Source organism: Denticeps clupeoides, chromosome 7 (genome assembly GCF_900700375.1).
Source record: "Denticeps clupeoides chromosome 7, fDenClu1.1, whole genome shotgun sequence".
NCBI lineage: Eukaryota > Metazoa > Chordata > Actinopteri > Clupeiformes > Denticipitidae > Denticeps > Denticeps clupeoides.
The window spans coordinates 3,467,216-3,490,012 of NC_041713.1; the positions used below are offsets into that span (position 1 = coordinate 3,467,216).

The window sequence follows — 22,797 nt, forward strand, 5'->3', positions numbered from 1 at the left end:
AAGACACTAATGGAACCCAGTAAAACGCCAGTAATCAAAGGCTGTACATCTGTTATAAATTCAAATAAATCTCTTGGATTTTATTGCATACCGCACACACAAGCTAGAGCGGGAACAGCTGTGTTGACCTTCCATTGGAAATGAAGAGCATTTCAGACAGAAAGGAAACAGGAGAATATTAATTAGTTAGATAACTAAATAAATGCAAATACATACAATAAAAGAGCAACGAGAAAACAAGAATATTACCACATCAACTGATACCTGAAAAAAAATGACAAAAAAGTGCAGCTGAGAAATTAAAGAACAAGCCACCACCGTAGCATACACCACACAACAAGAACATAAGAATTTGCGATTATCAGCCAAATAATAATATTAACAACAGGTTTCACTGAGTCTATGTGAGTGGAAAAAACAAGGACGAAGCGAGATATCAAGAGAGGGTGAAGGTAATGCCCATCTCAGCAAACAACACATGGCAGTGGTTCATAAAACTGACCGTACTATTCTCTGCACATCCCAAGAAGATTGGGTCACATTGCACACGTCACCCAATGAGATTAGCTCAGCGTGAAAGAAAAGGATCAAGGATGGTGATTCTTTTGTTGCTAGCTTTCACCATTCTTCCCCTTAAAACTCGGGTGGGTCGGTGAAAAATCTGATCCTAACATTCTAACCACCTCTGCAATGGTGTAGTCATGGTAGCAGATGGTTAAATTCCATGGTTATCGAGCTCTTCCTGTGAATGTGCTAATTGCCTGGCACTTTCAGTAATCGTGCCTGATAAGATAAGTTGACAGGGAAGACCTGCGTGCCGACGGGAAGAGGCTTCCACTGAATGCAGTAAAAGGAGGTAAGGTGGAGGTAAAGGTGAGTAGCGGACACAAACACGGGGCTAAGGCTCCCAATCGATGAAGTTGTTGCTATGGTAACAGAGTGACAAGATGCCCAAATGACTAACATGCACCCACTGTGATTGCAATTCTCTCTCAGTCAGGACACTGCACGCCTGGCGCAGTGCGGAGTACACCGAGGGAAGTGTGGGAAACTGCCGCGGGCGGAGTCAGGGAAGGTCGCACGGTGGGATGGCGTGTCTCCGGTCGTAGGCGGTGTCATCGCTCTCTTCCCCGTCGCTGCCTTCGTCCAGCGCCCGCTCCTTCTCCTCATCCTCCTCCGTCTCGCTCTCTCGGTCCCTCTCCCTCCTGCGCAGCCGCTCCCGCTCTCTGTCTCTCTCCTTCTCCTTGTGCGCACGTGGGAGGGTGGGCATCTGCAGAAAGAAGAGCAAATCCACGCCACAGCGATCAGCCAAATGAAACCAAGACTGAAGAGCTCAACCCAGACCAGAGACTGAAAACGAAGAGCAAACCCACAGCGAATGATTCCAGACAGTTCAACCAAAACAGTTCAATACAGAAAGAACACTCAGGTGACCACAAAGCACGGGAACATGGCTTGTCTGGAGCTCGTACCTGATTGTCGTATGAAGGCAGGGCGCAGTACCCGGGCTCGTTCCGGCGCAGCAGCCGTGGAGAGGGCCTGTGGAACGGCCGGGGGGAATGGGAGCAGACGGACCTGGGGGACGGAGAGCGTCCGGACATTGTAGAGCGAGGCGACGGCGTGCGGATCGCGCGGACCACCGGGGAGTGTGAGGACGTGTGGTTGACTTTGGGGGGACGAGGAGAGCGCGGGGGCAGCTCGGGTGGCTTCATGGGGTCCACCAGGTCCATCTCAGTCAGAATGGGAGGAGGCGGATGGAACTCGCCCTCCTCTGTAAGTGGGATGTCGCCATCAATCTCAGCCAGCTCCGCTTGTGATAGGAAATTTACGATGCCGGCACCGAAGGAGTCTCCCACTACGTTGATGGAGGTGCGCATCCTGTCCCTGAAAGCATCAACACGTCATTGTCATTCACCACATTCATATACATCAATCAGCCACAACATGATGCGACCCATGACGTGAATAGCGCCTGCCAGTGGGTGGGGACTATTAGGCGAATTTGAGCAACATTTTGATGGCTAGATGTCTGGTCGTCGCATTTCCAAATCTGCAGCTCTTGTGGGATGTGTGGGATCATTATCGAGGTGTTCAGCGACCTGTCACCTGACAGTGTCTGGGCAAGCACTTTGACACAAGAACACGTTAAAATGTGACGGAGGGAAGTTAGTGTGGACGTGGCCCATAAACAAGTAAGGAACAGTCAAGTTCTATAGAAACGCTTGACCTGCAGAACCCAGTGAAAGATTAATTGAAAATCCCATTCTAAATTAGATTAATTGAAAATCCCATTCTAAATGTTTAAATTGCATTTGTACCGTTGCTTACATCCAACCACTGAATTACTAGAAAAGAAAAGTAAGTATCAGTGTGTGTGTGTGTGTGTGTGTGTGTGTGTGTATGAGCCGCTCACAGAAGCCAGTCCACTGCGATCAGCAGGCTGATGTCCTGTGTCGGAAGGCCTACGGCCGTCAGGATGAGCAGCATGGTGACCAGGCCTGCGCTCGGTATACTGGCGGCTCCTACACTCGCCAGCGTTGCCGTCATGCTGCGGGGAAACCGAGAGAAAATGTCAGGGACGAGGAACAGGAAAGTTGTGAGCAGATGTGATCGGCCGAGGAAAAAAACGACGCGGAGACCACACGAGGGAGAGTTTCATTTCTGCAGGAATGGTTCTGCACCATTAAGACTGAACTTGCCTGAGTTCTGTAATTAATTAGCCCTAGAACCCTGGAGTTATGGAATGTAATATGCTTCCCCTCTGTTAAACTCCATTCATATTAATCTGCAACATGACTGGGAATAGAGACTTGCTGATTAAAGGAAAGAATTAACAGGGCAAAGCTGTGCACTTCATCAGATGCTTTTAATTTTGAATCCAGAATAAATAATTGGGGTGTGTTACGCATTGGCATTGGCATTGGATGGATTTTTGAGACAAAGCAGGACTGGAAGACTGTTTCTCTCAGCCATAGATTGTTCTGAGCTGCTCACACATCACATCACAGCTCTCATTTCCACAATGTCTTTTGACGTTTCACTCATTAAAAGAGCATGAGAAGGCTTTAGACAACATGCAAATTCCACACAGAAAGAACCAAAGTCATCAGATCGTAGATTACCTCACTGTGGCGATCTGTCCTCCATCCAGGTCAATGCCGTTCATCTGGGCAATGAAGATGGCAGCCACCGCCTCATAGAGCGCCGTGCCATCCATGTTTATGGTGGCGCCAATAGGCAGCACGAATCGTGTCACCCGCTTATCGATCTTCAGGTTCTCTTCCAGGCACCGGAACGTGACAGGCAGTGTCCCGGCACTTCAACAGGCAAAGGGGTAGGCAGAGAGGAATCTGGTCTATATTCTTTGTCCACCATTGAACAGGTAGGTTGAACACTGAACAGGTAGTGTTGATCCCCTTGATCGAGGTACCGTCCCCGCACACACTGCCCCCCCGGGCGCCTTTCATGGCCGCCCACTGCTCACCAAGGGTGATGGTTAAATACAGAGTACACATTTCACAGTGTCACCGTGTGCTGTGCTGCAGTGTTTTACAATGACAATCACTTCACTTTCATTTCAAGCAGATGATGACTCCATCAGTAGTGATGGATCGGTAGAAGGATGCTACCATTCACTCCATTCATACTCTGCTGCAGACAGAGCTGTTCCAGGTCCAAGTTAACCCCAGGTCACAAAATAATTATAGAAAGAGTTGAAAGGATTACAGTTATCCCAGCGATGTGCCAAAATAACAGTTGGTTTGGCAATCCAGAAAGCGACGGACAGCATGTCTCATCAATGCTAATCCTGGGTGCCTGACATCTCTAACCTCAAACTGTGCAGCCGCGACAACAGCAGGCGGCAGATTCAGGGACGGCCAGGAGTTTAAGGAATTTTAAAGGTAACATCAACAATTTCCTCTGGGTCACTCAGCTTTATCTGATTAAACAAATGAAGTACACGATTTCAGGACACAATAAAAGCTAAAAAAAATAATAATAAAAGGATGACACAGTGGCTGTAACGTTGAACAGCATGCAAGCCATAGAGTACAAAACAAACACTAAATGCAAGGACAGGCTACATGATACTTCACTGTTCTTCACTGTCACATGCATTCATTTCCTGTAATGCAGGAGATGCAGGATGAACTTGACAGTGGATGCCACACGGTGCAGTGGCGGCCTAGCAGTTAATCAGATGGTTGCCGGTTCGAATCCCGAGCCGCCAAGGTGCCACTGAGCAAAGCTCACCAAGGGTGACATTTAAAAGCAGAGGACAAATTTCATTGTGCTGCCGTGTGCTGTGCTGCAGTGTTACAATTACTTCACTTTCACTTTCACACACAGCGACATTAAAATGCAACACCATGCAGAGATGCAGTATCTCTCTTACACACTCACACACCAGTGGCAGTATAAATCTGTAGGAATAATACGGTTTGCAGATATTCCTTGGGTCAATAAAAATTATTCTGAGAGGATTTTGAGAGTGTGTTGCCACAAGGGGGCGCTGTGTTCTCTGTTCAAAAAGGGGTTGCAGGGGTCTTACCAGATACAAATACGTTCATTGATTAATTTCATTGTATTTTCAAGGACGGACACACACCTGCTGGCTGTACCCAGGGCTGTTATCCAAGCCTGAAAGATGCCGGAGTAAAAAGTGAAGGGGTTCTTCCTGGTCACAGCGAAGAAAATGATTGGCAGGATGATGGCACCGTGAATGACGAGACCCACAATGACTGTGACCATGTACATGCCCAGCTGCCTGGCCACCATCTCCAGGTCTCCAATGGCAGCAATCTTTCCGCAGATCAGAGATGCGATGCCCAGAGGAGAGTACCTACAAGCACCGAGCATCAAGACAAAATCATGAACACCACATCGGAAATCACTTTACATAACACACACAATGCACAAAAATGCACAAGAGACAGAAACCCTAAGCAGAACCCCACAGCTGTGATTTGAAGGCGCCTAGAAGGAGAACATCTGACATCTTCCAGCAGCTGCTTCCAACAGCTGGTGTCATAATGACAAAAAGGGCTGATTCATGTGCCCAACAACTGAGTCCACAACAGCCCAAACATAAAAAAAAATGTTATTCTGGACACTTCCGAGAAGAACGTCTGAGTAGGACCGGTTCTGCCCTGCAGAGAAAAAAACCCCGAACCACAACCACACATCTTCTACCCACCACAAGACAAGCAAAGCATATTGTGGGTTGCCAGTTTTATTAAGAATGACAAATGACAGGGGATTAATTCCTGCAAATTTGGAGTGGAAAAAAAATAATACGTTGAGAAATGTGTGATGTTTATACTCCCATTTGTTCGTGCTAAAGAGATTAAACTGACACGGGTTGTCATCGCCTTGACGTGAGCGTTTTGCGGGCGCGGCTGTGCATGTAGGCATGTAGGTCGCAGTGACAGATGTGCAGCGCGACGCAGCTCAGAACCTTTCTGTAGGTTTAGCTCGTACTCGCTCGTACTCGTGCTTGGCAGCCGCTGGGCTGGACTGTGCTTAGTGTGTCATCGGGATGATTTATTTTCTGAGAGCAGAATACACAGTTCATGGGAACCGTGCTGGATGTATTCATCTGGCCTCTTTCTAAGACATCACACAGACATGCTTATTCTTCGTAAAAAAAATAGAAAAGAAAATACTAACTTTTCTAACCCTAAACCTAAACTAAAATGAACAAATCTGTTCATTTCTAACCTTAATCCTGAAAACTCTCCCCACATTTACTTAATCTGAATAAATTATAGACATTTGGTCCCCATTTCTATAATTTCTATAAACACCTGACACACAAACACACAAACATTTTACAATCTGCTCATCCTGCAAACCTTCAAGCTCCACATGGCCACAGCGAAACGTCCCTTCTCCTACTCCGTCTCCCTGCTGTCATTCGTCTCCGTGACCCTTGACCCAAACCCAGCAACAAAATCTTCAGCGATGTCAGATTTCACTCACACTTTTGAATGTTTTAGATCTTCCTGTGTCTTTTAAAAGATGGAACGTTGCAAGTTTAACTACTTTATAAAGCTTTTGGTGGATTTGGAGCTCTGTTCAATGTCACTGACTCATTTCTCCACTTTCCAGGATCTCCTGCGTTCACTTTCTTCTGTAGCAGGTAAACAATCTCCCAGCACAGCTTATAGCTTCAGGGTCAGAAAGAAACCAAGAAGAGAAATGTGCAGAGAGTAAAAATAGCACTGACCACATGATCATCGACACCATCTTCATGATGATCTCATTGAGGATGTTGAAGAAGTCCGACATGAGTTTCCCTCGCTCTCCCATTTTGCCCATGCACAGGCCGAATGTGATGAAGAACCCAATCAAGCCTTCGGAACACAAAGACGACCATTATAAAATGTCAGAGAAACACACATCATCCACCAAACTTATCAGAATTATGCACCAAGGCATTAAAGTCCATCATTTCATAGCATTCTACCTCATCACATTGTGATTGCTTAGGAATACCTAAATCAACTGCTTCTGGGCAAAAAATAAATATGTGGCCTTATAAGAACTGTCCATCATCATATACTGTATCAGCACTGGTCTGCTGAACCTTTAAGCTCATACCCCAAAAGATATTAGAGATGATAGCTCACGTACAGCACTCAGGTGTATTAAAACCTTATTAGTATAAATATTCCAAATATTCCTTTCACAGATACATCGTCAAGCACACCAAACTCATCTCCAGGGTAGGGCTTGTTGTTTATAGTCTTTCAGTGTATCAATGTCTGAAATCAGGATTATCAGGATTGCTGAGTTGCTTGATCCCTCAAAGCCTACATGATAGCCATGTTTTATTTTCCACTTTTCACCTAATAAGATCCAAGAGCCTCATGAAAAGATAAGGACGTGGAAACCAGACATGTTTTTCAGGAAGAGGAACTTCAATCCAAGTAATTTTTCTCCAGCCCAAGGAGCAACGGCCAAAGGAAACGAAAGAAACATTCCTGGAGATATCATCCCACATTTATCATCAGTGTTGGTGAAAGCCTCTGATTTCTCACCTAATACATTCATCCCCCATTTAAGCTCCAGCTTCTTCTTGTTGACATAGATCGGTTCTGACTGGTTCTGGGCCGGAACCGCCACAGACTTTAGTACAGTCTGGACCTGGATTGGGAAAGAGAGATGGATTGAAGATGCTGCTGAGATCTAACGGGCTACAGCAGCTGTACGCCCATGTAGCCCATCTGGAATAGCATGGTCTGTAGTCACAGGATGCTGCATTCAAGTGCATGTCAAGTTGTCAGTTCGGAAATCGTAATTACTGGAACACAGTGATCTCTCAAATTGTGTAGCCAGATCAGACAAATTTGGTGTATTGCCTGCTCCTGGGGTTTACTTTATTATGAACTCCTGGTTCTGTGGCCACTTTATTAGGAATGCTTGCTCCTGCTGCCAACGCAGGACTATTCATCTATTTAGACAGGACCATTAAAATTTCTCCTGGAATTTTGGTTTCTGGTTATTATTATTCTTATCATGTCATCAGTACATGATAACATACCATCTTATCATAAATTGATGTCTTGTTCTGGGCCATGTTTACATTTACATTTACAGCATTTACATCCAGAGCTACTTACAATCAGTAGTTATAGGGACAGTCCCCCTGGAGCAACTTAGGGTTAAGTGTCTTGCTCAGGGACACAATGGTAGTAAGCGGGATTTGAACCTGGGTCTTCTGGTTCATAGGTGAGTGTGTTACCCACTAGGCTACTAAAACCCCACAAGTGTGTTTCTACGTCAATTAGGGAATCAACAACAAAAATGAAAGGTTTCCCACTGAATTTCCCATGAATACAATTTTATTTTGTTTATACTGAATGGCAATATTTCTTAAAGCACTTGAACGCAGCATACCAGGTCACATGACCACATCCCTCCAAATGAACAGCAGGTCACATGACAGCAAGTGACTGTGTCAATAATGGAACTGAGACGAACACATTTCATTACGCTGAGTCTGACAACGTTGTCGTGTCTTTGACTGTACCTGTTGGAAGCAGGCCTGGACCAGGTTTTCGGGGAACAGGTTGCGTATGAGGTCCAGGAAGGCGTCCAAGCTGCTCACCTCCTGGTTCTTGGAGGCAGTGCTGACCTGTGCCTTCAGTTTGGGATTCCCAGGGTGGATCCCCAGGACAAGTATGACCCCCAGGACTGCAGCGATGACCGTGGTAGACAAGTAGTACACCATGGCCCTGGTGCCCATCCGGCCACTGGACCGGGCGTCCAAACCCGCCAGACCTACGCAAGAGAACACAAGTGTGTTCACACACTGCAGAACACAAGCGTAGAAGTGTTCAGAACGTTTGTAGGCATTACAATTCTTTTATTGTAGTAGAACACAAAGTGAAAAATATCCTTGCTGTGTGTGTGTGGGAAGTATCCGTCACAACACAAAAAACTCACCCTCATGTCACATTTTGCCACTTAAATTTACTGATTTGTGAGCCCTGAAATTAGGGCAAGTGGGTACTGAAATTCTTTGTTCTCACAAGCTGGCCGAAAACACGAAAATATCCTAAAAATGCATCACGTGATCATTCATGACCAGGTGGATGCATGTATGTGACTGACATGACATATAGCAGACAGTACATTCAGATTAGGACTGGCATTCAAGCTTGGCAAGTGTGCGACAAGTGTCACACTGAAGACACAGTGTGTGTAGCGTCAGACAAGAGTGACTGAAGTAAGTGACAGCAAGCATACGAGTAGGACAGGAGAACGGATCTGCAGACCTGTGATGAGGCTGGATATTATGAGAGGGAGGATGAGCATCTTCAACATCCTCATCAGGATGTCGCCTGGGAAGGACATCAGCATGAGGGAATTGGAGTCCAGGTTGGGGATGTAGCGCAGCAGCATTCCCAAAACCGATCCCGCCACGACACCTACAAGAGACAGCGGTATGATGACCTAGACCCTGTCCATGTGCGCAAAGCATCTCCTCTTTGAATAATTTCACTGAGAATATTGCAAAAGAATGTGGAGAAAGAAAAGAAACTGAGGGAGGGGATTAAAGTACTTCATCACGAAGAACAAGGACCACTGTGTAGCTTTTCTCAAAATCTGACAACGTCCTTAAGTTACTCTCGATGGACCCACACGATTTCTCACAGGCATCCTCTTGGAGTGAGTGTTTCTCTCGCTAAACGAATCAAGCTGGAGGATGGCCGCTGTGTGACAAGAGTGGTCCTGACGGGCAGAGCAGCCAGATAAGCAGAGATCGTGTTGAGATGCGATTTGTGAAAAAGAAAAAAAAAAAAAAAAACAGACTGGACTGGAGCAACAGCATCCACCAAATAATTCTTACAGTCAGAGTCAATATTTACAGTCAACTCATAACTCTTAGGCCATTCTGTCTATGGCCATCTATCTATCTATCTATCTATCTATCTAGATAATATGTTAGATTATGAATCAATTCACACCTTCAGATTGTATTGATTATATTGATTATGTGACCATTTTAATTTATTGTATATGTCATACTACGTCTTAGTTAAAGACCAAATATGCTTAAATATTTTATCCTACATAACACACCGAACACGGTGAGGGCCAGAAGCAGGTTGTGTGAGCTCAGGCCACAGCACTGATGCCCTTCATCTTTCACCGCAGGCTCGGCCCCCTCCTCAAAGTCCCGGCAGTCCTGCTTCACGCCCTGCTGGTTCGTCATCCTGCCTGCTGGAGAGAGAGGGAGAGAGAGAATTTGGTGTGTCGTCATAATGGGCATCTTCAGAGTGAGACTCTGCCAGGGAATGCAGCCTTATGAAGGTTCGTCCAATTCACAAGCAAATGTAATCGCAATATCACTGACAACTCACTGTCTAAAGGTCAGCTGCAGGTTCTTAGTAAATAAAAACCTTCCGTAAGGTGTGATTTTACTGCCGATGTTACGTTCCCATCCAACATGAGCATCAAAAGTTCAAACATGCAATAATTCCCAATGCTGTTATTATACACAGAGCTTATGTGAATAAACCCAGGAAACAAAACAGATGGGAGCCTTTTTCATTTCTGGCTGAAATACAAACTTCTCCAGACAGGTTTACATTCAGAACTAGGACTAAAGGACATGACTCAGCCAGATGTATTTGATGTGTGCCTTATTTAGCACAGCCTCTGTTCTTTTGCACTCTCCATGCCCCTAAATTGCTACATCGACTGGAACTACACTGGTCATACACATCATAGTTAATCATGGATCCTCCACATCTCGCAAATGTCCTAGCTGGACTCTTTCTTTCATTGATCCAAGGTCCAGTTCTGGTGCTCGGGACCTATCGGCATTGTCCATGGTCTCTTTGATCAGCCAAGACCACAAGCATAAAAATTACTTCCATATAATGATCACAATATATACCTCTAATCGAGTAAATGCAATTTACAAAACCAAAATATTGCACAACAATGCAGAAATCCTCTGAAATTTCAGCCATTTGAACTGAGAAGACCTGGGAAGTTCACTGTGTCGTGAAAGATGTCGTCTGTAATTGACCAGTGTGACCCAAACTCCTTTTCATCTAGCCACCTTTGAAAGGAGCCTGTAATCAGCGTCCAGCAGTAGAACAGGGCTTCGATTACTTACATCCTGAAGGTCTACAGATTAGTTTATTTGACAATCGCTTTCCATCCTCATCAGAGAAGAGCAGGTCCCTTAGACATTCACTTAATTGTTTCTATGTTCAGTCCTGCAAAGATCTCATTAACAGCAGAGGCCTACAGTCAACCTCCTGAGACCCTGCTAGCTTTTTATCCCGGATATGAAGGATCTCCAATGACTTCACTGAAAGCTGTGTTCAGACCCATTTTGTAGGTGAATGATAATGCACCACCGTTGCTCACTTCGGAGGGGTTTGCGGGAGGAAAAGGGGCTTCGCTCTCATACACAGAGCTTGGTGAACTCTGCCTGGAAAACAGACGGCATCTGGACTGTGTAGGCTCTTGTCAGCGCTCCACTACAGTGATATTAATGGTGCTCAGCAGGAATCCGAGTCGGATCATACTTTCCTAGTTTGCTGCTTAACAGGCTCATTAAATCAGATTACAGGGCTTCATTCAGATCATTTGTTCCCTTTGCAGGTCATTCACCAGAATAATGCTCTGGTCATAACTGCGCCGCACTGATAACACCAAATGATAATACAATGCAACTGTGTTGGTAATACATTTTGTAAGTGTAGAAATTGGCTAAAGGTCCCAGGATTCTTTAAAATTGATTTCTCGAGAAAACACGTTCAGCAGCACACATTTAAAAAAAAGTCAGACAGATTACTGCAAAACTGATTATGATCCTACAGACCCTCAACACTGCTCAAAAGGGTGTTATACTAATCACAAGTTACACAAACTAAAGCCAGTGTCTTACGTTCCGTATGCTCATGAGACTAGAGTTTGCAGAATGAGTCAACACCACACCGTCAAGGAGGAGGAGCAACATCAAGATGCTCCGGGATGGGGCGGAGTGGACTACTTGGATCTGGTCACATCGCAAAAATTCAAGTTCTGTCCCTTTCCCTGCTCTTCTCTGCCATTTACCTTACCACATCTTTATCCATCTGCGTCGCTGTCTCTCGCTCATCGGCTTGGGCTGATCTCAGATTTGAACTCGGCAGTTGCAGCTCAGACGTGGAGACAGATTGGCAGCGGACTCTGAAATGCCATTTTTGGAGGGGGATGGGAATCTCTTGCCAAGTTTCAATTGCAGATATAATCTCTGTTCAAAAGGAGATTGTGATGCAGATCGACAAGCAGGCAGACAGACAGACAGCCCCTTGGCAACTCCCATACTTGAAGGCCTAATCTGACCTTTGACCTTTTTTAAAAATGAGGTTGATCTAAGAAAAAACTAGAAAACAATTGTGTACGCATTAGAACATATTTCTATGCATAAGGGCAAATGACAGCCAATCGGATTGCAGCGTTTTCAGTAAGCAGAAGATAGAAAGCCATGTCACCACTTTGTGTGTGGCTTGTTGGCATTTCTCAACATCTGGTTCTCCCTGAATCACTATTTCAGAAATGTGGCAGAAATAAGGTCTGCGGTTCAGCGAACTTTCACATTTTGTTTTATGAGAAAGACCCTTTGTTGTTAGTGCCATTGCTCTAGGAAGCATAAGCATTTTGCTAATCTTGTTTAAGGAATTTACCATTTTAATATGGAAGTGTTTATTCCGAACGTCACCAAGCTAGCTGTCATTCTTCAATTTTCACTCGGAATTCGAACCGGCAACCTTCTGATTACGGGGCTGCTTCCTTAACCGCTAGGCCACCACTGCCAACATTGTTGTTATATTTCACCCTAATCTTGTATAGTTCTGCCATTTATTCTACAAATTTATTATTAAAATTTATTGAAGCAATGCTGGCAGAAGTTGCATAGTAGACATTTTATATTCTCATTTACATTTACATTTACAGCATTTACCAGACGCCCTTATCCAGAGCGACTTACAATCAGTAGTTACAGGGACAGTCCCCCCCTGGAGACACTCAGGGTTAAGTGTCTTGCTCAGGGACACAATGGTAGTAAGTGGGATTTGAAGCTGAGTCTTCTGGTTACCCACTAGGCTACTATTCTCTATCAGGAAACCAGAAAAGACGTTGAACTGAGTTTCATAGTCAAGGCCAATGATAAGAAAACAAAAAGGCCTGTTGGTGTTTTATTGCGCCATGTAACGCTCTTTGGTGGGTGGGTGACCACTGCCTTTTTCCCACCTCCCAGTGTACAAAGGAACATTTGTTTTGGGTAAGGCATGCGCCCATTGTACGCCATAGCCAAACATATCAGGGAATTCTTTTTTCGTTTATGGTGATTACTTGGGTTGTCTGTCAAACGAGTTTCACCATTTCAAAGGCTGACCCCTGGGGCAAAAGCAAGCACTGAGTTTTATTACTTCCGACACCTTTTGTCAAACGAGTCTGTAAAGAGGACGTGTCACCATCATCGTGTTTGTCCAGCCACCTTGTAAGAGGTGGCTGGACAAACGGAGGTAAACTAATGGCCTGACGGAGGTAAACTAATGGCCTGCATTGACGAGAAGTGTTTGAAATGTTAGCCTACTGACACTGAGTGCTTCTGCTTTCCCGCCAAGTCTCCATGCTATCATGTCTTTGTTCTCCGAATGTGTTGGAAAGTCAGAATGCTCAAGCTAAAATATATATTTGAGGTGCACAACTGTACTTCGCCATGTATGGCAGACTGGCAAACTTTGTGGAAAGTACAGTGAAGTGTGCGAAAACATCTCGAGCATCGACTCGATGTTTGCCCAGTGTGTTGCCTGCATTCAGTCCAGGGAGCTCGTGGTCTTCACAAGAAATGCTGCTCAGGAAAAAACGGCCAAACAACTTCATCCATTTAACCCTGAAAAGCGACATGCTTTGAGCAGCAAGGAAAGGCGCCCGCTAATGCGATTTGTGGCCGTTGGCTTCAGATGGGTATATGGGTAATAGGATTATGCCTGTCAGCCTAATGAGCAAAGTAAACTTTAGTCACGGGGTTTACAGTGGCAATCAGAGGTGGTCAACACCGGATTTGCAGGATGAGGGGGCTGGACTTTCACTGCTAGCAGATGGTCCTGAGGTCGAGTTGAAAGGGTATGGTAGACCTCAGCTAGCCACTGGTGTCAATATGGAAAAAAACCCATAAAGAACGTGTAAGTCAGATTCACATAGACAAATAATGAGCAACCAACAAACTGCAGGACCGCTGTGGAGACAGAGCTGAACCCCACCATGCAAAATTACGGTGATCAATGCTTCATGTAACATGTAGTCAATTGAAAAACGGGGTAATTTACAAGACCATTATGACTGAGCTGAGAACATCGCGTGAACAGGAACCGGGGAGCGTGTTCGCCACATCTGTTTGCATTTACTTAGCGGCCTTCTCCATTCCTGCCTGACTGCCCAGTAAATCCACCAGGCCGTACGAGCTAACATCCGCCTGAGATGTTGCATTCTAACATCTATGTGAAGAGCGTCTGGGCAACTCTCCTTCACGCAGTACACATTCTGTCACGCTAGCTTTTACGATGACTGTCAAAATCTGGGAATATGAAGTGAATCGCCTTATAATGCTGTTCCGGACATCTTCTGTTGAGCTACTGCACACCCTCCAGCTTTTCCTAAGATGCCTGTTATCTCAGTGCAGGCTTAAGTGGAGTCTTATTTAAACACTAAGGAAATCTACCGAAACACAACATGAGTTACATCGTCAAATGAAATGAAGATTTTCTTCCATCTTCGCAGTGAATGCATTTGAATGTTTAAAAATCATACGTTGGAAGAGAAGAACGACGATATCGAACAAAGATAAGGTTAAGAACGATTTTATGTTAGAATTTGCTTTATGCAACTTTAAAGGATTTCTGTTCTAGATCCAACCTACATTTGTTTGGCCACCGTCCACAGCTCACTTGCACTAATGCAACAGAAGCCGTCAGCTGACTGTCAAGCGAAATATCGATTACATCACCAAACACTCCACCACGACTGTATGTATTACGTTCTCTCTGCCTTCACAGACCAACCACATGTCAGATTTTCTCTCGTCCAATCAAGTGGTAAAATGGGCAGAGCATCTGCTTTAAGGGGGAGCGCGGTGTCACCGTATACGAACGTAGCTCTGGGGTTCCGCCAGCTCAAGATCCAGTTGTTTGCACACATTGCACAACATGACATTTGGTATGCAGTATGTATGCCGGCAAATATGCAAACTATTACCGCATACATTTGTGTGTGTGTGTGCATGCAACTGTTGTGCGGTTGTGTGCGTCCATGGGATTATTTGCCACGGCTGATTGTTTGGTGTGAGCTTTGCAAAGAGATAGAGATATAATCCTATAACCCCCCCCTTCAGGGATGGGGGTTGGGCTGGTGGGGTTAGAATAGGCTACTACACACTGGACAGAAGTACAAGCCACCAGCTGAGAGTTAAAGGTCTTCATTCTCCCACGAGTGTGTGGCGTGGATGTAGAAACACATACACACATGCACACACACGCACACCCTGCTTCATTCATTCATTAATTTGCCACTGGAATTCACACAGTAGCTGCCAATTTAACAATGTCCACACACCCAAAAAGAGTCAACAAAAGCCTAGAACCAACCACTCAGCAGACAGTGTGATAGCCGAGAGAAGGCAGGGTGTGTTCTGGTGTGTGTGTGTGTGTGTGTGTGTGGTCCCTTCTCACACACATATTCGTAATCAGATCTAATGGAGGCTCAGTGCAAATCAGATATAACCCGTCTGTCGTGTCGTATCACCGGGTCACTCAGTGATGGTGTGAATGTGTTTGTCCTCACATGTTGATTGAGGTTCTACCTAATGTGTGTTTCTGTAAGAAAATATCAAAGATAGAGGCTGCGGTAGTACATGAAGTTGTGCGCACACACACACACACACACACACACTCCTCCTCTGTCAGATGATAATCTGAGTGTATTAATCTGTTGTTTGAACTCCTTAAGCACAGACTGTCTATCACATCTGCTCTCTTCACCCTGATAAAGCTTCTCTCTCTCTATATATATATATAAATCCCCCATGGCCCCGCCCCGCCCCAGCCAGCCCCGCCCTCTCCTTTTTTCTCTCTGCATTTGTCCATTCTACACTTTCAGAGAATGTTCCTTTTCTCAGCAGTTCCGTGAATACGTCTCCTCCCTCTCCTTTTTAAATCGGAGATTGGCACCCTGCCCTGCGTGCATTCTCCCCCGTTCGCCCATCTCCGCCCTACCTGTCCAAGTCTCAACCTGCAGCACACCTTCACCTGTACGGGGGCAGTGCTGACGGTAATCCGGGTAAAAGTAAACAGTTGAACCTGTCGCCGAGCTGGCAAATGCTCCAGGAACGGCTGGCCAAGCGAGCACCGTAACCGTGACATCATTACGTAGAGGAGACTCTCGCGTGGGCTGCAGCCGATGCACACGGTGGACGGTTGGACGTGGGAAGAAGGGAGGGATGCGGGGGGGAGTGGATGTACACTCTGGTGAAGTTGCGGGGGGGAAGAGTTTGTTTGGGATTGTGTGGTCCTTACCTGTAGTGTCGCTCTGTCTCCCGTGCAGCAGCAGCCCGGCATCCGGGGGGAGACACAATAAGAGAAGACGGGATTGGGAAGAGATAGAAAGAGAGCGAGAGAGCGGGAGGGAGAGAGAGAGAGAGAGCGAAAGACAAGGGAGGGGGGTGCAAAAGTCACAGTCAGTCTTTGCGTCATCTGAGAAAATTCTCTGATTATTAAAATGGCTCTGAGCCTCTGTGCTCCCCCTCCCCCCCATTGACTCTTTCTTTTTCTGGATTTATGTGTACTATAATACTTCATGAAATTGCATTATTACAAGATAATAACAAAGTACCATTAATCAGGATTACGTTTGACTCTTATTGTTTTAAGTGAATGCAATTTTTCTGAGCTTTACATTATGTTATGTTATATTATATTCATATAATGCAATAGTGATTGTGATTCTCGGTAGAACATTATGTGAGTTTAATATTTTGGTAAATAATCTGTAATCAATTCAATTCTTTATTACTCCATAGGGAAAAAATGCATAATTTTAGAGCACAGCGCTATAAAAACTGCTGATTAATGACGTGACTGAATGTTGTGCAGCAGCTCAGCAATGCAATTACAGCAAGAAAAACTCCCGAGCCTGCTCACTAATGCGAAAACTCCAAATGACGTTTGGCTGAAGCGAGACGTTAACGGGCCAAAGGCAAAAACAGCACAAATCAGAAAAGTGACTTACAGGAGAAACATGGACACACGCAGACGTGCATGTGCAGAATTCGATTGTGTTGAGGCTGCACGACAGTAAAGAGATTACTGCTTGTGTTGTTGAAGGGATGTTAACCAGACATGCTTCCTCCTGCCGTAATTATGCCAGAGTTGGAAACGTCTGATGCTCCCCCCCCCTCCACTGGAGGGTGCTAAGGCTCTACTTGCTGTTTGGGGAAGAAAAGTAAAAAAAAAAAAAAAAAAAAATGAAATGAAAGTAAAGTTTGAATGGAATCTCTACAAACAGCTATGTTATGCTAAAGGTTTTAGTCGTCGGCTGAAGTTCTCGCAGCAGGAATGGAGACGCCCTTAGACTGGTTTGGCCGTTTGGGTGAAGAATAACTCAACATTGGAGCTGTTTGTCACTGTGTCACTCAGTGTCACTGTATCTTTCACCTGCAAGGTGTTTTCTATTCAAAAGCATATCAAGCTTTGTTACATACCTAAGGCAATGTTCACACACGCACACACACGCACACGGCTGGGCAAAATACTAAAAACATTAATGCTAGCTGAATACTGAACGCATTGACAGAAATTTCCTTTATGGCAAATATTTTACATAAAAAAGCAATGTATTCCGAATACTTTTAGAATACACATAAGATACACATAAATGCACATTTTGCTCAACTGTGCTCCATGTTTTTTTTTATTCGTGAATTGATTTTTGCATATTAGCATCAAAGTAATGATTCGTTTTTGCATGTAAACAAACATGTGCCCCTGTAAATAGTCACATGAGCTTCATTAAAATTTTTCTTTTGAAAATGGTGCAGATTAAATTTGAGAACACTCCTAACACATTTGGAAACTGGAATAACAGCATCAATATGTACAAAATATACATTTTGGTTTACTGTCATGTACATCCAAATTATAATTTTTTAAAAAATAAATGCATTCTAAATATTGCCTTGTGAAATGTAAAGTGGAATGAACACACATACCTCAAAGTGCCACAGTTACACAGGTAGAAGTCACGTGCATTTAGAAACACATAATTTATTCCAACATGTAACATGCGCCTGTAATGCATACAAATGCCTGCTGGTAATAACTGTTAAACAAATGCATTATAAATCTACAATAAACTATGTATGCATACAAAAACTCTAAGAGCATATTATGAAAAATTCAGAGTTTCTTTTCTCTTGGTAAGGTTGGTAGAAACACAAACACACACACACACACACACACACACAAACACAATTATTGATACATGCACAGAAACACAAACCGAAAAAGTGCAGCGTTTCATTGCTCTTTTGAAGAGCACATCACAAACACACCCGTCCCACAAGACTGACAGATGGACAGGGTTACAGCCAGAGCAGAGACAGAGGAACCAAACCGAGATGGTCTTTCTTTCTTTCTGTCTTTCTTTCTTCCTTTCTTTCTTTCTTTCTTTCTTTCTTTTGTCCTGCTGATGCACTGTAAGTCTATCCTCTGCTAATTGCCTGAGTGGGTCAAGCACAAAGTCTGCCACTGAAATCCTACACTACAGGGTGTCGCGCCGGGTAAAAACTACAACATGTAACATGGCCACTGCGGTGGTAGGAGAAAGGTGGACGGGCAGGGGTAAGAATGGATGGGGGCGGGGCGGGGACTTCAATACGTGCCTCCGCAAAAATGCCGTACAGCTATACACAAATGAGGCGCGCGGCATTCTGCAAACAAGCGGCGCGTTTCCGTAAACACTCGCCGCCTGGGAGCAGGCCGCGCTTAATGGACTTAATGTTTATAACACGCGCCGTCCCTGCGTCTTCGCTCGGTCCCCGTCAGAAAGGACGGACCTGCATGTGGCTTTCAGTAGCGATTCTTTTGGGATGCAGTCATAACAATGTACGGAAGTGCGTTAAATCACAAAGTTTGAATCCGGAGGTAAACACCCCAATCCGAGCGTTGCACCGTGAGACCTACCAGAGAGGCTGTTTTGTCTGTAAATCGACCTCGACCTCTTTGGTAAATTGGGCATTTTTCGTAAGCGGAGTTGGCTGGATGCAGCCCTGAAAAGGCTAACCTGAAACAGATTATTCCATATTCTGGGGGTGCTGACATTGCTACTGTGGCTTTGGCAGCGGTTTCTCCCGGCTCGGAATGGCACTAAAAGTCACAAGCCGCAGTCGCAGGGCGAGACGCATTTACCTCAAGAGAGGTACAGAGCCGAATGTGATCCAGACAGAACTACTGCACCACTTTCAGAGCACAAACAGAACCCTACGGAAGTCATACCTTCACGTTCCTCAAACAGAATCCCCAACAGAGTCTGGGTTCAACCCAAATTTTATGAATTGATAAATTGCAGTGTGGTTTGTGATGTTTTCGGTGCTTTATTAACACATGTAATCAGTAAAATCACTTTTGCAATCCTACAGACCCCGTTAAAGTGGGTGGGTCCCTGTGGAATATTAACAGCCGGGGAACATTTTTAATTGTGCCGATAGTTTGCCATATTAAATTGTGTGATTTGTATTATACGGGACAACAATGTACTCATTATTTTATTCTGTTTTAGCTGAGAGTTACACATCCCTTCTTAGCGAAATTTGTCCCCATGTGCAGGAAAAGAAGGTAAAACACAGACACATGCACAAATATAGACCACGTTATATCTGGAACTAGTGGCCTAGCGGTTAAGGAAGGGGCCCCATAATCGGAAGGTTGCTGGTTTGAATCCCGAACCGCCATGTTGTCCCCACACACTGCTCCCCTGGCGCCTGTCATGGCTGCCCACTGCTCACCAAGGGTGATGGGTGCCCGGGAAGCATTTTTAATTATTTTTTTTCATTACATTACCTCACGCATGTTATTTCACAGGCCCGTGTCTTCAGTTTTCTTCTGTAATGTAAAATAAGCTAAACCCATAAATTACTTGGTGCAGCCACAATTTTTAAATGTGGTGTATGTTCAACTGAATTTTTGCATCAGTGCAAAATGGTGATAATAAAAAAGCATTCCAATAAAGACATTACTTTCAACACATTCTTATATCGCCCTGGGAGAACATGAAAGACTTGCTAAATTAAATAAAGTTACTATGAAAGCAAGAAATGCTAGTTGTCAACATTCATAATTTAATTTGAGTTAAAATGTTGGTGCTGTCAGAGCGAGACAGCTCCTTCCTCCCGATCCTTCTCAATTTCAGTCAAACCCGTTTCTGATTAGAGAACGCTCTGTTTCCATAATTAAAGCTCTCCTCCAATCAGACGGTCCCCTTGAACCCCCCCCCGGCACCAGCCAGGGCCCTTATTTTCCAAAAGGTGAGCATTCCACGGATTTCAGACCACATCACATGTGTGACTGCTGTGGAAGCCAGAAGGTTCTTCAAGGCTGTGTGTGTTCCTATGGCTGTAGGAGCTTGCATGCGTGCGTGTGTATGCATGTAGGAGTACGAGTGTGTGTGAGTGTGTGTATGGGTGCGTGTGTGTCCTGCTCTTCACTCCACGATTTCTTTGACCGCTTCCTCGGCGTGAAAATCCAATTTCAGGCCCGAATGGCTTCACCCAGGCCAAGTTTGACACTACCTGAGCGAAGAAGCCGCCGTGACACCGGGCCTCTGGGCCGGTGAACTCTGACCCTGTGACCTTTCCGCTGGCTGCCACGGTGACTGCTCCTCAGGCCGGCACCAGCGTCTGTTACTGGCTCAGATTTTATATCAGGAATTGGAAACACATGCTTCATCCCCGTCTGGGAAGAGGAGGAAGAAGATGGGGGTGGATGGACGCCTGGGTGGCAGCCTGGATGCGGGTGTGCCGCCGTGGAAGAGGGAAAGTGTTCGGGCAAAGGATCGCGTGAGGGCCGAAAAGAGGCGGGCCAAACCGGAGAGAAAGGGAGCGACAGACGGAGCGAGGGAGACCGGCGGGGGGAGAGAAGGAGAGACAGGGACCAAATGAAAAGGCCGGAGAGAGAAAAGGAGAAAATGGTCTTAACGAAGGATTGACAGGGCCTGGGGACACTGATGATAAGTCCGATGACGGGTGGGCCCGGGCCGGTGTGCGAGTACGGTCGTTTTGACAGCCCCGCTATTTTCTGTAATTGCCATAATGGCCACATTGCTGGTCATAATTACGCCGATACGTAGAGCTGAGTTCGAAACGGCGCAGCGGAAAACGTCGGTTTCGTTGCAGAGCCTTTCCTGAACGACATGCTTGTATATGTGTGTGTGTGTGTGTATGCGTGAATGGGTCAAGTGTACGGCAACATCTTCACGTGCGGGTGTGAAAATGCACGAGGTGACGGAGAACGAGAAATGCTTATCCTATTCACTGCCGCTCATGCGCGCTTTTGTTAACTGTACAGAGTGAAGTGTGTGTGTGTGTGTGTGTGTGTGTGTGTGTGGGGGAGAGTCAGTAAGCTCACAGTGCCAACGAGCCTTTATTGAGCATGAAAAGCACTTTTGTGCCTCCGTTTATGTTTGGACTTCCCTGCGCCTCCGACGCCATTGTTCGCCTGTCATCCTCGCCGGTATCGAGCTCCTCTCCCACTCTGCATCTCGCTCCGGCACTTTCTTTCCCAAGATACCCCGGGGCAGAAATTTCTAAGTATGCACCGGGCAAGTCGAGACAGATGGGGGCGAGGGATCCCGGGTGCAGCTGAATGACATTAACAGGAGAGTGGAATGCTGGGACGGGACGTCGGGAGGATACAGGGAGGCGGGGGCATTTCCTAATGACAGTAATCACTTTCGGAGACGTGCGCTCGCACGAGGAGAAGCCGCGTTGCCACACTGGCGCTTCCCGCCCCGTCGGAACCGGGCCAGCGCCGGGATCATTCCCAACCCTCCTCTCGGTGCCACTTTCCCTCCGCTGCCTCCCTCGCTATCTCTCCCATCCCCAGACTCTTTCATGAGACTCTCTACGGGGCAGGGTGGCTGTAACACAACCCATCCCTCCTTTGTGCCCTTTCTTTCTCCTTATCCTTTCATCTTTTTCAAAGTTGGGGAGGTAAAAGGTTTTCGGCCAAAAAGGAGAGAAAGGGGGCAGAATTCATGTGTGAGTATGTGTGTGCGTGCGGATTTTCCTCACCGTCCCATCAGCGGAAACTCCGCGTGGACATCATGTTTCCGCCCTGCCATCAAGAGATCTGCCTGCACACCCCGACGCGCTTGTGGAACAATCAGGTGAAGGTTTTTCACATGGTCCGAGTGACTCTAATAGCCCAGCAGTCCTGATAAACTTGTCCACCTGCGCAAACTTGTCCATCCGTCCTGAATAATGAGCGTCTTCACTCCACTGCCAGGGCTATTAGATTCCCAAGTCCAATGTGTCACGGTCAAAGGGCACCCCATTGCTCTCAGATGGCAGAAGAAAAATAAAGGCCATTTTTAATTACATTAATATACAAATAACCACATGTAACAGCAGTACAAATTTTCGCAAATAAATCAAATGAGGGCACCTGATGTGTCCTGTTCAGAGACAATAATTTGTAGTCTGTGGCTAAATAATTACTAAAGACAATAGAGTATTAAAAACGCCAGGCCGGATTTTTACTCACAGTTAGAGTAAAACTTTTACCCTGTAAATGCAGAGATTTTGCAGCACCGTTCAGTGGTGGCCTAGCGGTTACGGAAGCGGCCCCGAAATCAGAAGCCCCGATCCGTCAAGGCGCCACTGAGGTGCCACTCAGCAAAGTCACCGTCCCCACACGCTGCTCCCCGGGCGCCTGCCATGGCCGCCCACTGCTCACCAAGGGTGATGGTTAAATGCAGAGGACACATTTCACTGTGTGCACCGTGCGCTGTGCTGCACTGTGTCGCTTAACTTAAAAGATGTCACACTAACGCTGGGCCGGAGACGGTGAATGAAAGGGGGAAAAAAACAAAATAACGGCACACGAACTACCGAACCTACGAGGAGAAAGTCATTAGAATTGTAGGTAGGGTGGTAGTAGCCTAGTGGGTAACACCTATGAACCAGTAGACCCAGGTTCAAACCCCACTTACTACCATCGTGTCCCTGAGCGG

At 45.7% G+C, this 22,797-nt stretch overlaps 1 protein-coding gene across 3 annotated transcripts; it reads right to left on the minus strand.

The window, feature by feature from the left end:
* Positions 1 to 55: 55 nt before the first annotated feature.
* slc1a9 (solute carrier family 1 member 9) lies at positions 56 to 21,933 on the minus strand. 3 transcript variants are annotated; one of them, XM_028986340.1, is made up of 13 exons: positions 21,857 to 21,933; positions 16,801 to 16,996; positions 16,089 to 16,101; positions 9,592 to 9,732; positions 8,784 to 8,936; positions 8,036 to 8,286; positions 7,044 to 7,149; positions 6,230 to 6,356; positions 4,610 to 4,843; positions 3,123 to 3,317; positions 2,414 to 2,548; positions 1,473 to 1,884; positions 1,067 to 1,270 (listed from the first exon to the last, which is right to left on the minus strand). In XM_028986340.1, exons 4-13 carry the CDS (start codon positions 9,722 to 9,724, stop codon positions 1,067 to 1,069), a joined length of 1,950 nt encoding a protein of 649 aa, XP_028842173.1. In that variant the 5' UTR covers positions 9,725 to 9,732; positions 16,089 to 16,101; positions 16,801 to 16,996; positions 21,857 to 21,933. The 3 variants fall into 3 exon arrangements, with proteins under 3 accessions (XP_028842175.1, XP_028842173.1, XP_028842174.1); XM_028986342.1 differs by lacking the exons at positions 16,801 to 16,996; positions 21,857 to 21,933 and having other exon boundaries at positions 56 to 1,270; positions 16,089 to 16,172; XM_028986341.1 differs by lacking the exons at positions 16,801 to 16,996; positions 21,857 to 21,933 and having other exon boundaries at positions 9,592 to 9,729; positions 16,089 to 16,163.
* Positions 21,934 to 22,797: the final 864 nt, after the last annotated feature.